Genomic DNA, 13,032 nt, shown 5'->3' on the forward strand with positions numbered 1-13,032 from the left:
GCACGAGGTAACTTCAGACGTGGGCCCAGCACCTCTTACAATCTCAGGAGAAAGGCTGCCGAAAGCTGGTGCTCTGAGACAAGAATTACCTCAGGCCCCTAAAGCTCCAGCGGAACCATCCAGCCACCCACCACTCAACCTCATTTCATTCAGGAAGCACCTCATTGAAGTACTGGATTATGAGCTAAAGCAAGCCAGTTAGCTGACACGATATTAAGACGTAGTTGTAGTTAGGGTGAGTATTGTTATGGAAAGCAAATTTGGTTTGAGCACATAGAGTTATGAGTTCATTTCTGTGTACGCTTGCAATTTTTTTTTGTAGGAGCATGATGGCAAGGGACCTTTGGATTTCTGTTTTATGAAGAAAATTGGCAGAAGTCTTTAACAGTAAGGGACTCTATGAGGGTGTTGCGGAAGAACAGGCAGGTATCAAGTGCCTTTATTTGGTATTTCAACCTTTATTCATTGAAAGTACAGGGCTATAAGTTGTGACCTCTGTACCTTATTCTTGGCAGTCCTGAACTACATCCTTCCCTTCCTGTGCACCCTCTCCATGCTGTGAGGATGGAGGCACCCTGTTTCCTCATCAACCTCTTCAGCTTCCGGAAGTAGCAAGCCTGTCTTCATTGTGATATTATGCAGTACGCAGCAAGCTACAATGGCTGGGCTGTATTGCAAGGCTCCACCAGACTTTATCTAGGCACCCAAAATGAGACTTGGGAATGCCTATAGTCTGCTCAATGACACTTCTTGTAGTTGCATGTGCCTCAGTATATCTGTTCTCCCTGATCGATTGTTGCATGATGTAAGTGTCATGACAGCTTTTAGGGTATTGGGCATTCACATCCAGAATATGATTGGCATTTTACACAAGCTGCACGTTAATAGAATGCAAGCCTTTTCTATCCATAAAATTGAGAGAGTTGTCACATGGGGCTTTAAGTTCCACATTGATCCGACCATTGATCCGGTAATGGATGGTTAAGCCAGAAACCAAGTCTGCGCCCCTTGGACTTGAGAGAACGAAGATGGGGAGAATGACAAAGATGGGAGACAATGAAGCTTTTGCTGGTGACAAGGATATCAAAGGTGGAGGCGATTGAATGTTTGAGCAAATCAACAGCTGCAGAGGTATTGTGACAAATGGAGGGCCAAAAGCTAGGCAAGTGGGAGTGTGAAAGTACATTTGTACACTTGAGGGTGGACAAAGAAGGAGATAGAGTAAGGGGATAGAGGAATGTGGGCAGTGAAGGGTACAAGGAAGTGCAGAGAAAGGGTTTATATGGAGGCTGAAGTTTAGGGAGGATAAGAGTATAATGAATTAAAAGGAGAAAGAAAAGGAGGGAGGATTATCAGGGGAAAAATTCAGTGTGCAAAAGTCAATGAGGATTTTGAAAGAGTGGCAATAGAAGCAGAACTTACTGGGGTGTTTGAAAGCAAGTAAAAGGTGCCAGAGGAGTCGGGGAAAAGAGAGAAACAAAAAGAAAGAATTGCACATATATCAGGCCTTTCACAATCTCAGGATGTCCCAAACTGCTTTACAGCCAATTAAGTAAATTGAAGTGTAGTCACTATTGTAGTGTAGGAAACACAGCAGCCAAAAGTGCGCACAGCAACATCCCACAAACAACAATGGGATAATGACCAGATAAACTGTTTTAGTGATGTTGGTTGAGGGATAAATATTGGCCAGGACACCAGGGAGAACTCCCCTGCTCTTCTTCAAAATAGTGCCATGGGATCTTTTACGACCACCTGAGAGGGCAGATGGGGCCTCGGTTTAACATCTCATCCAAAAGACGGCACCTCCAACAGTGCAGCACTCCCTCAAACTTCACTGGAATGTCAGCCTATATTTTATGCTCAAGTCTAAGGAGTGGGACTTAAGCCCACATCCTTCTGACTCAGAGGCGAGAATGCTACCATTAAGCCACAGCTGACACCTATAAATACCAAGCTATGATTTGGTAATAAAGGTCACAGGGATAGTTTGGGCAGAGTAGGTGGTAGAAATTATAGCCAGGTTGGGTGGGGGCTTCAGCAGGGGGAAAAGTTAAATACGATCATCCACAATTAGGTGGTGGAAAGCAATGGCTTTGTTCATGAATGAAGAACATTCTGGAGGCAAATGTGGAGCAGGACAATGATCTGCTGGCAGAGGTTAATTGTGGGTGGGTGAGGGTGACAGGAAGGAGGTTGGTGAGATTAGCCCCCAGTGCCCCACCTGGGTTTATTCAAAAGGGTATTCAAGCCTGGGATAGCGGCAGAAGAATAGGAAGGCAGATGGGTAATAATAGGTTGGGGGAGGGGTTGGGAAGGCAAAGTATCGGAGAAATGAGAAGTGGCATCACTGGGAGACAAGGGGTGGAGAGAGGAGAAAAGGAATATAAAACAGAAAAGAGTAGGGGTTAAGGGTAGCTACTCAGACTGGCAAAAGGTGGGAAGTGGTGCTCTACAGGGATCAGTGCTGGGACCACTGTTGTTCATAATTTACATTAACGATTTGGATTCAGGAATCAGAAGTACAATTTCAAAATTTGCAGACAACACCAAATTGGAGGATGTAGTTAACACAAAGGAAGAATGTCAAAATGCAAGAGGACATTAATAAACTTGCAGAATGGGTGTGTAATTGGCAAATGAATTTCAATATAGGTAAGTGTGAGATGGTGCTTTTTGGTAGGAAGAATAAGGAGGCCACACACTGTTTGGATAATAAGTCTAAACAGGATTGAGGAGCAAAGAGATCTAGGGGTACAGATACACAAATCACTAAAAGTAGTGACGGAGGTTAATAAGGCCATAAAAAAAAAGCTAATCAAACACTAGGGTTCATTGCTTTTCAATTCTATCTCTCTAGAAAAGAAGTTACGTTAAACTTGTATAGAACCTTGGTTAGACCACACTTGGAGTTCTGTGCACAGTTCTGGTCTCCATATTATAGAAAGGATATAGAGGCATTGGAGAAGGTGCAAAAAAAATTCACAAGGATGATACCAGAACTGAGGGGATATCCTTATCAAGAAAGGCTGAACAGGCTGGGACTCTTTTCTCTAGAAAAGAGAAGGCTGAGGGACGACCTGATAGAGGTCTTTAAGATAATGATAGGGTTTGATCGGGTAGACATAAAGAAAATGCTTCCACTTGTGGGGGAATCCAAAGCTAGGGGTCATAAATATAAAATAATTGCTAATAAATCCAATAGGGAATTCAGGAGAAACGTCTTTACCCAAAGAGTGGTAAGAATGTGGAATGTGCTATCACAAGGAGTAGTTGAGGCAAATAGCATAGATGCATTTAAGGGGAAGCTCAATAAGCACATAAAGGAGAAAGGAATAGAAGGATATCCTAATAGGGTTAGATGAAGTAACGAGGGAGGAGGCTCGTCTAGAGTATAAACGTCGGCACAGACCTCTTGGGCCGAATGGCCTGTTTTGTGCTGTAGTTTCTATGTAAATCGATGCAAGAGGGACTGGGACAAATAAAAGGGAGACAGAAATAATAGGCTCAGATCCAGAGCCAAAAATGTCCACACTAATGGTCACTGATGGTGCACTAAGGAAAACCTTTGTTTAACTTGCACATTACAAAGATCTAACTTTAGAAAGTTCAACCTTAAATTTGCATTTAAAATCTTCAACAATTAACAATTCTTTGTTAAGTGTTCACTTTTGGAATAGTTTGCTACAGTAATGATGTACTAGATGTTCTTTTAAAGTATACTCACTAGAAGCTGATTTTGACCCACTAGAACGGACTCGTGACGTCTGCTTCACTGTACTTCCAGTACTTTTTCTAGATGCAGCTTTAGCATCAATACTAGATGACTTTCGACTGGTAGTAGTTATATCAACGCTTCTTGCACTAAAACTGCTTCTTATCATGGTAGTTTCTGTGTCACTGTTTACAGTGAGCGAACCTGCTCGTTTCCGTGGCAAAGCTAGCAGGTCAAGCCGTGATAACTTCTTATCCGTTGGCTGCTTTGAAGAGGTTGAACTTGTCGTGGACAGTTCTGAAGCCAATGAAGCCTTGTCCACATCAGCGCTTTCATTATCTGATGCATCTCCAAGGCGAGCTCGACGCAGTAGAGATGCTCTGGTTGGCCTGGGCGTTGAAAGGCTGTTTGAACGGGTCAGTGTTGTTTGTACACAAGATTTTGCTGCTTTGCTAGAATCCTCTTTTGTGCGCTGAGAAGTAGAAAACTTTTTACGTAGCAGAGGTTTACAACTGGTCTGAGAGTGCTCCTGATCAGAAGAGAGCATATCGGTGATTGGTAAATATGGAAGGCTATGGGATCTCTCATCATCTGTAAAGTCTGTGGAGCCACGTGATCCTGTGCTGCGTTTCAGCTGAAAGCGCCTGCTGTAATCTGGTTTGCTGGTTGCATCTGAGAGCTGGGCTTTGCGCTTCTCTGTCAGCCTTTCCCGAGCATTGGCTTGCTGAGGATAGTCTTGAACTGACTGAGCTGTTTGCCCTTTGTGTGCACTACTAAAGCTCTTCTGTCTCCGTACAGAACTTGTGACATTTTTACTTTTCAAGCTTACAGAACTTGTTGTGTCATTATCTGATTCTCCAGAGAAGGAATCACCTTGGACATAGGAATTACTTCCTTGTTGACTAAAATGACGACCTTGAGACTGGAGTTTTGCCTCTAAGGCTGCCATTGCAGCTTCAGTATCCTTCAGAATGAGGTGTGTATCCTCAGTGCAATCTGTACTGAAGGAGCCTCTTCCGTGATCTTTGAAGGATGGCTGGCTTGAAATATTAGGAACTTTATTGGTTGCATTATCAATACTTGGCCTTTCTTTAGTAAAGCTTTCTTGTCTGATAACAGGCGTACGGGAATCTTTTGTAAAGGTCTTCTTTCTTTCTTGTGAAGGACTCCTGTTAGTTACTCGAGCCATTTTACTTGTGGAGTAGATTGCATCTGTATTTCCTGGAACAGTCTTGTTAGTATCTGGGACAGATGACCATCTTGTGGAGGATGAAACAATAGCTGATTTTGAGCTAAACTCTCGTTCTTTTGGCTTTCTCTCAAAGTTTGCTAACATTACTTTAGTTACTGAGATTTGTTTTGAAGGGCTTTCCAATTCTTTTTTTTCTTTTGTAGTGCTATAGGAAGCAGATTTCAGATCATGTTCTGGAAAGCATGCGGTGCTACTTGGAGCTGTAAACTCTTTGGTTGTACTTTGTGTGCTTACATCTGTTACCCGTTGCCCAGCCTCAGATCTGTCAGACTTTACACGATCATTCCATACCTGCTCCTGATGTAATCTTCTGGTCACCTTTGAAATCCTACATTTTCTACCCTTTCCTTTTGCAACATGTGAAGAATCATCAGACTTATTATCATCACTCAAACTGTCAGGCTCCAAGTCTTTATCTTCACGTATATACAATTTTTCATGACTCTGTGGAAAAGAATGCAATTCCAGTTCTAGCTTCTTTATTGATTCACTGCTGGGAGAAGAAAGCGGCTGAAGGAAATCTTTTGATTTTGGACCATCAAGCTTTTCACTTGGTGGCAACTGCGGAAGTGTCCGACGTTTTCGTGATGACTGGCTTGTCGTTGATGCTGCATCTGAATCTAGAGTTTCTACACTCTTGACATAAGTTCCAATATCAAGCACAGCTCCGTCTTTCAAGAAAAAAAAAATTATGAACAGTAAAATGTCAGAACAAAATAATCCTGTAGTACATTACAACTTTATCAAAGACACCCCTGAATTTAATACTCACTCCCTTGTTGAAGGTCATGCAATCCACTAACAGGCGCAGAACCATTATAGCCATCAGCCAGACTTGCCCATCTAGAGACCCATTTTTGCGTTCCATGGGATACAGGACCTACTGGACGCATCTGGAGTTTGTGCCAAGAGAAGGGGATACAAAACATACACTGAATGTATCTATATAAAGCTTTGGCTAAGAAAAAGACATTTGAAATTACATCAAATTCTCATCTATGGTGGGCCCAAAATTTCCTGAAATGGAGTAAGTGGCAAGTATCACCGAAGTTTATGCCGATCTTCCTGCCGGCAAGTTCTGCAGAAATTTCCTGAGCACCTTGAGTATATTCAAGACTGAGATCAATAGATTTTTGGACTCGAAGGGGATCCAGGGATATGGGGATCGGGAAAATGGAGTTGAGGTCGAAGATCAGCCATGATCTTATTGAATGGTGGAGCAGGCGCGAAGGGCCATATGGCCTACTCCTGCTCCTATTTCTTATGTTCTTATCTTCTTGTCTCATTAGCTTGCGCGGGAACATAAAAACCAGCATAAAACAAGTAGAAATCAGCACAATCGGGACTCGAGGAAAGTACCAAACTTATGCCATGTTCCTTCTTCAAGTCCCTGCGTGCATAAAAATTAAAATTAGAAGGACAAGAGCAGCAGGTACATGGGAACAACACCACCTGCACGTTCCCCTCCAAGTCACACACCATCTCGACTTGGAAATATATCGCTGTTCCTTCATCGTCGCTGGGTCAAAATCCTGGAACTCCTTCCTAACAGCACTGTGGGAGAACCTTCACCACACGGACTGCAGCGGTTTAAGAAGGCGGCTCACCACCACCTTCTCAAGGGCAATTAGGGATGGGCAATAAATGCTGGCCTCGCCAGCGACGCCCACATCCCATGAACGAATAAAAAAAATGAGAAACAGTGGAGGGGTCGAGGGAGGTGGTGGTGAGGTAGAGCTGGATGTCATCAGCGTACATGTGGAATCTGACGTCGTGTTTTCAAATGATGTCGCCGAGTGGCAGCATGTAGATGAGAAATAGGAGGGGGCCAAGTATAGATCCTCGGGGGACTCCAGAGGTAACAGTGCAGGAGCGGGAAGAGAAGCCATTGCAGGTGATTCTCTGGCTACGACTGGATAGATAAGAATGGAACCAGGCCAGCGCAGTCCCACCCAGCTGGACAACGGAGGGGAGGCGTTGGAGGAGGATGGCGTGGTCAACCATGCCAAAGGCTGCGGATAGGTCTAGAAGGATGAGGAGGGATAGTTTACCATCGTCACAGTCACGCAGGATGTCATTTTTGATTTTGATAAGGGCCATTTCAGTACTGTGGCAGGGACGGATTCAAACATGGAGTTGCGGGAAAGATGGGCACGGATTTGAGAGGCGACAACACGTTCAAGGAATTTCGAGAGGAAAGGGAGGTTGGAGATGGGGTGATAGTTTGCAAGGTCAGAGGGATCAAGGGTGGATTTTTTGAGGAGGGGTGTGATGACAGCAGATTTGAAGGGGATGGGGACAGTACCTGAGGGGAGAGAACAGTTAACAATACCAGCTAACATGGGGCCAGGAATGGAAGTGAAGTGGTCAGCAGTTTAGTGGGAATAGAGTTGAGGGAGCAGGAGGTGGGTCTCATGGTCAAGATGAGCTCTGAGAGGGCATGAGGGGAGATTTGAGAGAAACTAGAGAAAGATGCGATTTGAGGGCTACGGCAGGGGGAAAACGTCCACCTTTAACTCAGCCCATCTGTTGCTGAAACCTTCAACCATGCCTTGGTCACCTCCAGACTTGACTATTCCAATGCTCTCCTGGCCGTCCTCCCATTCTTGACACGCCATAAACTTCAAATCATCCAAAACTCTGCTGCCCATATCCTATCCCACACCAACTCCTGCTCACCCATCACCTTTGTCCTCGTTGACCTACATTAGCTGCCGTTCCCCCAGAACTCTCTGTGCCTCCGATTCTAAAGTCTTGTGCATCCCCCCCCTCCATCCACCACTGGAGGCCATCTAGACTCCACGGTCTGGAATTCCCTCCCTAACACGTAATGCCTTTCCACCTCCCTCTCCTCCTTTAAGACTCTCCTTAAAATTCACCTCTTTGACCAAGCTTTTAGTCACCCCTCCTACCATCTCCTCCTTTGGCTCCTTTTTTTTAATATACCTCTGTGACATGCCTTGGAATTTTTTCCTACATTAAAGGGTCTATATAAATGTAGGTTGCTGTTGTTGTTTTGTAGGCAGACAGACATCCAATTTGCACACAAGATCCCACAAACAGCAAATGAGATAAATGACCAGTTAATCTGTTTTGGTTGTAGTGGTTGAGGGATAAATGTTGGCCAGGGAACCTAATACTCAGGCATAACACCTAGACATAATGGCAATGGCATGATGTGACTTTCCTGTGAACGCATGCTATACATAAAATGTTTACTATATTGTAGATGGATAGATACATTGGTCTCTGAAATCTTTGTTGTCTCATTGTCCAATTGTTACACAGTAACCATCATTAGTCTAATGGCTAGATTCCTAAAAATGAAGTATTGTAATAATATTAGTCATTTTATTATCCATTACCTGTGTCACAGTATCTGAGCCACTAATGGTTGTAGTGTGATACGCCTGTAATGAAGGTGTTTGCTGGTAAACAGTGCTAGTATTCTGGTTACACAAATTATGTTCATCCCTTGGTGTAGAAGAACTTTCATCATGTATTACAGGTCTATAAATTTCAGAGTTAATTCCAGAAAAGTCCGGTGATTCAAAAACACCAAAAACCTGGTTAGAAATAAAAAGTAAATAAAAATGGATTAGTAAGCCACTCAGCTTTTCAAACAAGCAAAATGATAATATTTATCTTTATGCTTACAGTGTTAAGAACAGAGTTAGAATGTTCACTTTTAGGAGGTACATCTACATAGAATAAACTTAATAAATTTGCATTGCACCCATTTCTGGAAGTGCCACATCTTTTATTTCTAAGATTAACTTTAAAGTTTAAGTTGAAATACATATTTTCAAGCTATTGGTCAGAGCAACAGCTTGGAGTTGCAAAGATTTATGGCGTTACAAAATATTAATCCATTCTCAATAACCAGTTATTTCAGAATCAGCAATTACATGGTGAAATCAGTCTCTAAATTTAAAATGTGTCATGGTATCAAGACACTTTACAAGTCCAATGGCTAAAATTTCAAAAATAAAACAGTTGGACTATAACCTGGTGTTGTAAGATTCCTTACATTTGTCAACCCCAGTCCATCACCGGCATCTCCCCATCATAAAATTTTCATGGCATTACTTTTCAACAATATGCTGTTGTTTACTTCTAATCACTATCTTCAGAAAATTCTGCCAGATGACCATCTACCATACATTCCCAGGTATATGTCCACAATGCTTCTACAGATGGAAGAGTTTGCCTTGGATAGTCAACTTTGCTTTACTTTTTGTCAACAAATTTGATCTGCAGAAGAATGCTTTCCCAAATTTAGGATTACACAATTATCAGAGCTCCAGGCTTTGCTACATCTTTGCAATCATAATGCAGAATTACTGCCTTGTTAAGGTGCTGCAACTATTTTTAAAGTAACATTTTCCACTTGTTCCCTTCAGGACCAAACACCCCGGAGTCCTTCACACAGGTGGGTGAATAGAGAGACCAGATACTTCATCATATCCTCCAAAAAGGGCCATTATATTGCTACTTAGCAGTGAAATACGACCAGAGACAGAAATCTTGCTAACTTTCCCTGTCCCTACTCGGTTCTGCATCACCGCTCTGCTTTTAGTACCTGAAAAATGATCATACAGCAAATTCATCTTATTATTTTTCTTTGTGTGCAGCTTTTGTGGGAGGGGTGTTACAAAGTCAAAATTAAAAAGTTGGACTTATGCTCCACAACTGAAAACAAGAACAAATTTAAATTCTCAGTGTACAAAGGGAATCAGACAGACAGACTCCTGTTTGGCTTTGCTGTGTGAAGCCACACTTTACATTACCACTGCTGTTCTGTCATGTAATTGTATCTACTGCTGCAGTTAATTGATTAATGTGTGTTCATTGGGTGATCCAGTTTTAATTATCTGATTACCCAGACAAAGAGGCACCTTGTAAATAGGAATTATTTTTAATTAATGCACAAACTTTGCACTAATCAATTTTAGAAAACTCTGAAATGGACAGCTGGTGAAGGAAACTAGAGTATTAGTAATGAACAGGGAGCACGGAGCCGTGGCAGAGGGGCAGATTATTTAAGCTTCATTGTACTGTTCACGCACAGCTGTGCAAGTAGTGATGATCAACAAATACTGATATTTCCAGAATCCCTTGAGCCTTTTCTGCAGTTGTCAGCAGAACAAAAAGTTCTTCTTTTACGTTGCTAAAAATATTGGATTACTAAAAAGAGTCAGTATGACAAAACTTGAAAATGTTGTGCCGTGAAACAGGAGGACATAAGTTGAAGCCTGGAACTTCCCAAAGTTAAGTTTCTGGTCTTGGGTATGCAGTCCTTGGGGCAATGCTCAGAGGATCCGTCGTAGCGGAAGGGTAGAAAAAACTCACAACTGGTTACAGAGCAGCATTGGAGACACAGGCTTGGAAGGGTCTTCAGCAACTCCTCTCCTCTGGAGAAAGTATGTGGTACAGGGAGACTCCAAAGGAAAAGCAGAGAAAATAAAAATAAAAATAAAAATGTATCCTTTCATCTGAGATCCAGGTTTCAATCTATCCCAAATCAATTTAAGTGCCATCAAACATCATTTATTCACCAATAAGCTGCTCACTGGTGCTCAGTTTGAGTTCTGTCAGAGCAACTCTGTTACCTCATCATAGCCTTGATACGATCACGTGGCAGCAGTATGTACTGCAGCAACTCACCACGGTTACTTCAACAGCATTTCCTAGCCATATGAACTCTACCACCACAAAGGGCAAAAACAGTGACATCATGGGAAGATCATCATTTCCAAGCTGCCCTTCCAAGTGGCAAAGCAACCCGACGAACTTTCCTGCATCGTTAGAATCATAGAATCGTGGAAGGAGGCCATTCGGCCCATCGAGTCCGTGCCGGCTCCACGCATGAGCAATCCAGCTAGTCCAACTGCCCCGCCCTATTCCCGTAGCCCTGCACATTTTATTGTTTCAAGTACTTATCCAGTTCCATTTTGAAGGCCATGATTGGATCTGCCTCCACCACTCCCTCGGGCAGTGCATTTCAGATCCTAACCACTCACTGTGTAAAAAAGATTTTTCTCATATCACCTTTGTTTTTTTTGCCAAACACCTTAAATCTATGCCCTCTGGGTTCTTGACCCTTCCACCAATGGGAACAATTTCTCTCTATCCACTCTGTCTAGACCCTGCATGATTTTGAACACCTCTATCAAATTTCCTCTCAACCTTCTCTGTTCCAAGGAGAACAACCCAGCCTCTCCAGACTATCCATGTAATGTAAGTCCCTCATCCCTGGAATCATTCCAGTAAATCTCCTCTGCACCCTCTCTAAAGGCCTTTACATCCTTCCGAAAGTGTGGTGCCCAGAACTGGACACAATACTCCAGTTGTGGCCAAACCAGTGTTCTATAAAGGTTCATCATAACTTCCTTGCTTTTGTACTCTATGCCTCTATTTATAAAGCCCAGGATCCTGTATGATTTTTAACCGCTTTCTCAACCTGCCCTGCCAACGTTCAATGACTTATGCACGTACACCCCCAGATCCTCTCTGTTCCTGCACCCCTTTTAGAATTGTGCCCTCTAGTTTATATTGCCTCTCCTAATTTTTCCTACCGAAATGCATCATCACGCATTTTTCCAAGTTAAACTTCATCTGCCACGTGTCCGCCCATGCCACCAGAGTGTTTATGTCCTCTTGAAGTCTATCGCTATCATTCTCACTGTTTACTACCCTTCCAAGTTTTGTGTCATCTGCAAATTTTGAAATTATGCCCTGTACCCCCAAGTCATTAATATATATCAAGGAAAGCAGTGGTCCCAGCACCGAACCCTGGGAAACACCACTGCACACCTCCCTCCAGTCCGAAAAACAACCGCTCACCACTACACTCTGTTTCCTGTCATTTAGCCAATTCTGTATCCATGTTGCCATTGCCCCTTTATTCCATGGGCCACAATCTTAATAGCAAGCCTACCATGTGGCACTTTATCAAACTTTTTTTGAAAATCCATATACACCACATCAACTGCATTGCCCTCATCTACCCTCTCTGTTACCTCATCAGAAAACTCTATCAAGTTGGTTAAACATGATTTGCCTTTAACAAATCCGTGCTGGCTTTCCCTAATCAATCCACACTCGTCCAAGTGACTGTTAAAACTGTCCCGGATTATCGTTTCCAAAAGTTTCCCCACCACCGAGGTTAAACTGACTGGCCTATAGTTGCTGGGTTTATCTTTACACCCTTTTTTGAACAAGGGTGTAACATTTGCAATTCTCCAGTTCTCTGGCACCACCCCCGTATCTACGGATGTCTGGAAGATTATGGCCAGTACCTCCGCAATTTCCCCCCTTACTTCTCTCAGCATCCTAGGGTGCATCCCATCCGGACCAGGTGACTTATCTATTTTAAGTACTGCTAGCCTTTCTAGTACTTCTTTCTCAATTTTTAGCCCATCCAGTATCTTAACTATATCTTCCTTTACCGAGACTATGGCAGCATCTTCTTCCTTGGTAAAGACTGATGCAAAGTACTCATTTAATACCTCAGCCATGCCCACTGCCTCCATGAGCAGATCTCCTTTATGGTCCCTAATCGGCCCCATCCCCCCTCTTACTACCCGTTTACTGTTAACATGTTTGTCGAAGACTTTTAGATTCCCTTTTATGTTGGTCGCTAGTCTATTCTCATACTCTCTCTTTGCCCCTCTTATTTCCTTTTTCACTTCCCCTTTGAACTTTCTATATTCAGCCCGGTTCTCACATGTGTTATCAACCTGACAGCTGTCATATGCTGCTTTTTTCCACTTCATCTTATTCTTTATCTCCTGTGTCATCCAGGGAGCTCTGGCTTTAGTTGCCCTACCTTTCTCCCTCATTGGAATGTAACTTTCCTGTACCCGAATCATCTCCTCTTTAAAGGCCGGCCACTGTTCAATTACAGTTTTGCCTGCCAATCTATGATTCCAATTTACCCGGGCCAGATCTGTTCTCATCCCACTGAAATTGGCCTTCCCTAAATGCTCTCCCACTGACACTTGCTCCACTTGGCCAGTCTCATTCCCCAGAACCAAGCCCAGGCAACGCCTCCTTCCTCGTT

General features: G+C 43.0%; 1 protein-coding gene across 5 annotated transcripts in view; it reads right to left on the minus strand.

Annotated features, from left to right (window-relative positions):
- cep170ba (centrosomal protein 170Ba) overlaps positions 1-13,032 on the minus strand; it is a 76,661-nt gene that overhangs the window by 17,362 nt on the left and 46,267 nt on the right. For all 5 annotated transcript variants that reach the window (XM_067991678.1, XM_067991681.1, XM_067991677.1 and 2 more), the window contains exons 10-12: positions 8,333-8,533; positions 5,740-5,860; positions 3,728-5,638 (exon numbers count right to left, since the gene is read on the minus strand). In XM_067991678.1, the coding sequence (XP_067847779.1) occupies positions 3,728-5,638; positions 5,740-5,860; positions 8,333-8,533 (2,233 nt within the window). The remainder of the gene's footprint in view (positions 1-3,727; positions 5,639-5,739; positions 5,861-8,332; positions 8,534-13,032) is intronic.

This window comes from Heptranchias perlo, chromosome 10, assembly GCF_035084215.1.
Source record: "Heptranchias perlo isolate sHepPer1 chromosome 10, sHepPer1.hap1, whole genome shotgun sequence".
In the NCBI taxonomy this organism is placed as follows: domain Eukaryota; kingdom Metazoa; phylum Chordata; class Chondrichthyes; order Hexanchiformes; family Hexanchidae; genus Heptranchias; species Heptranchias perlo.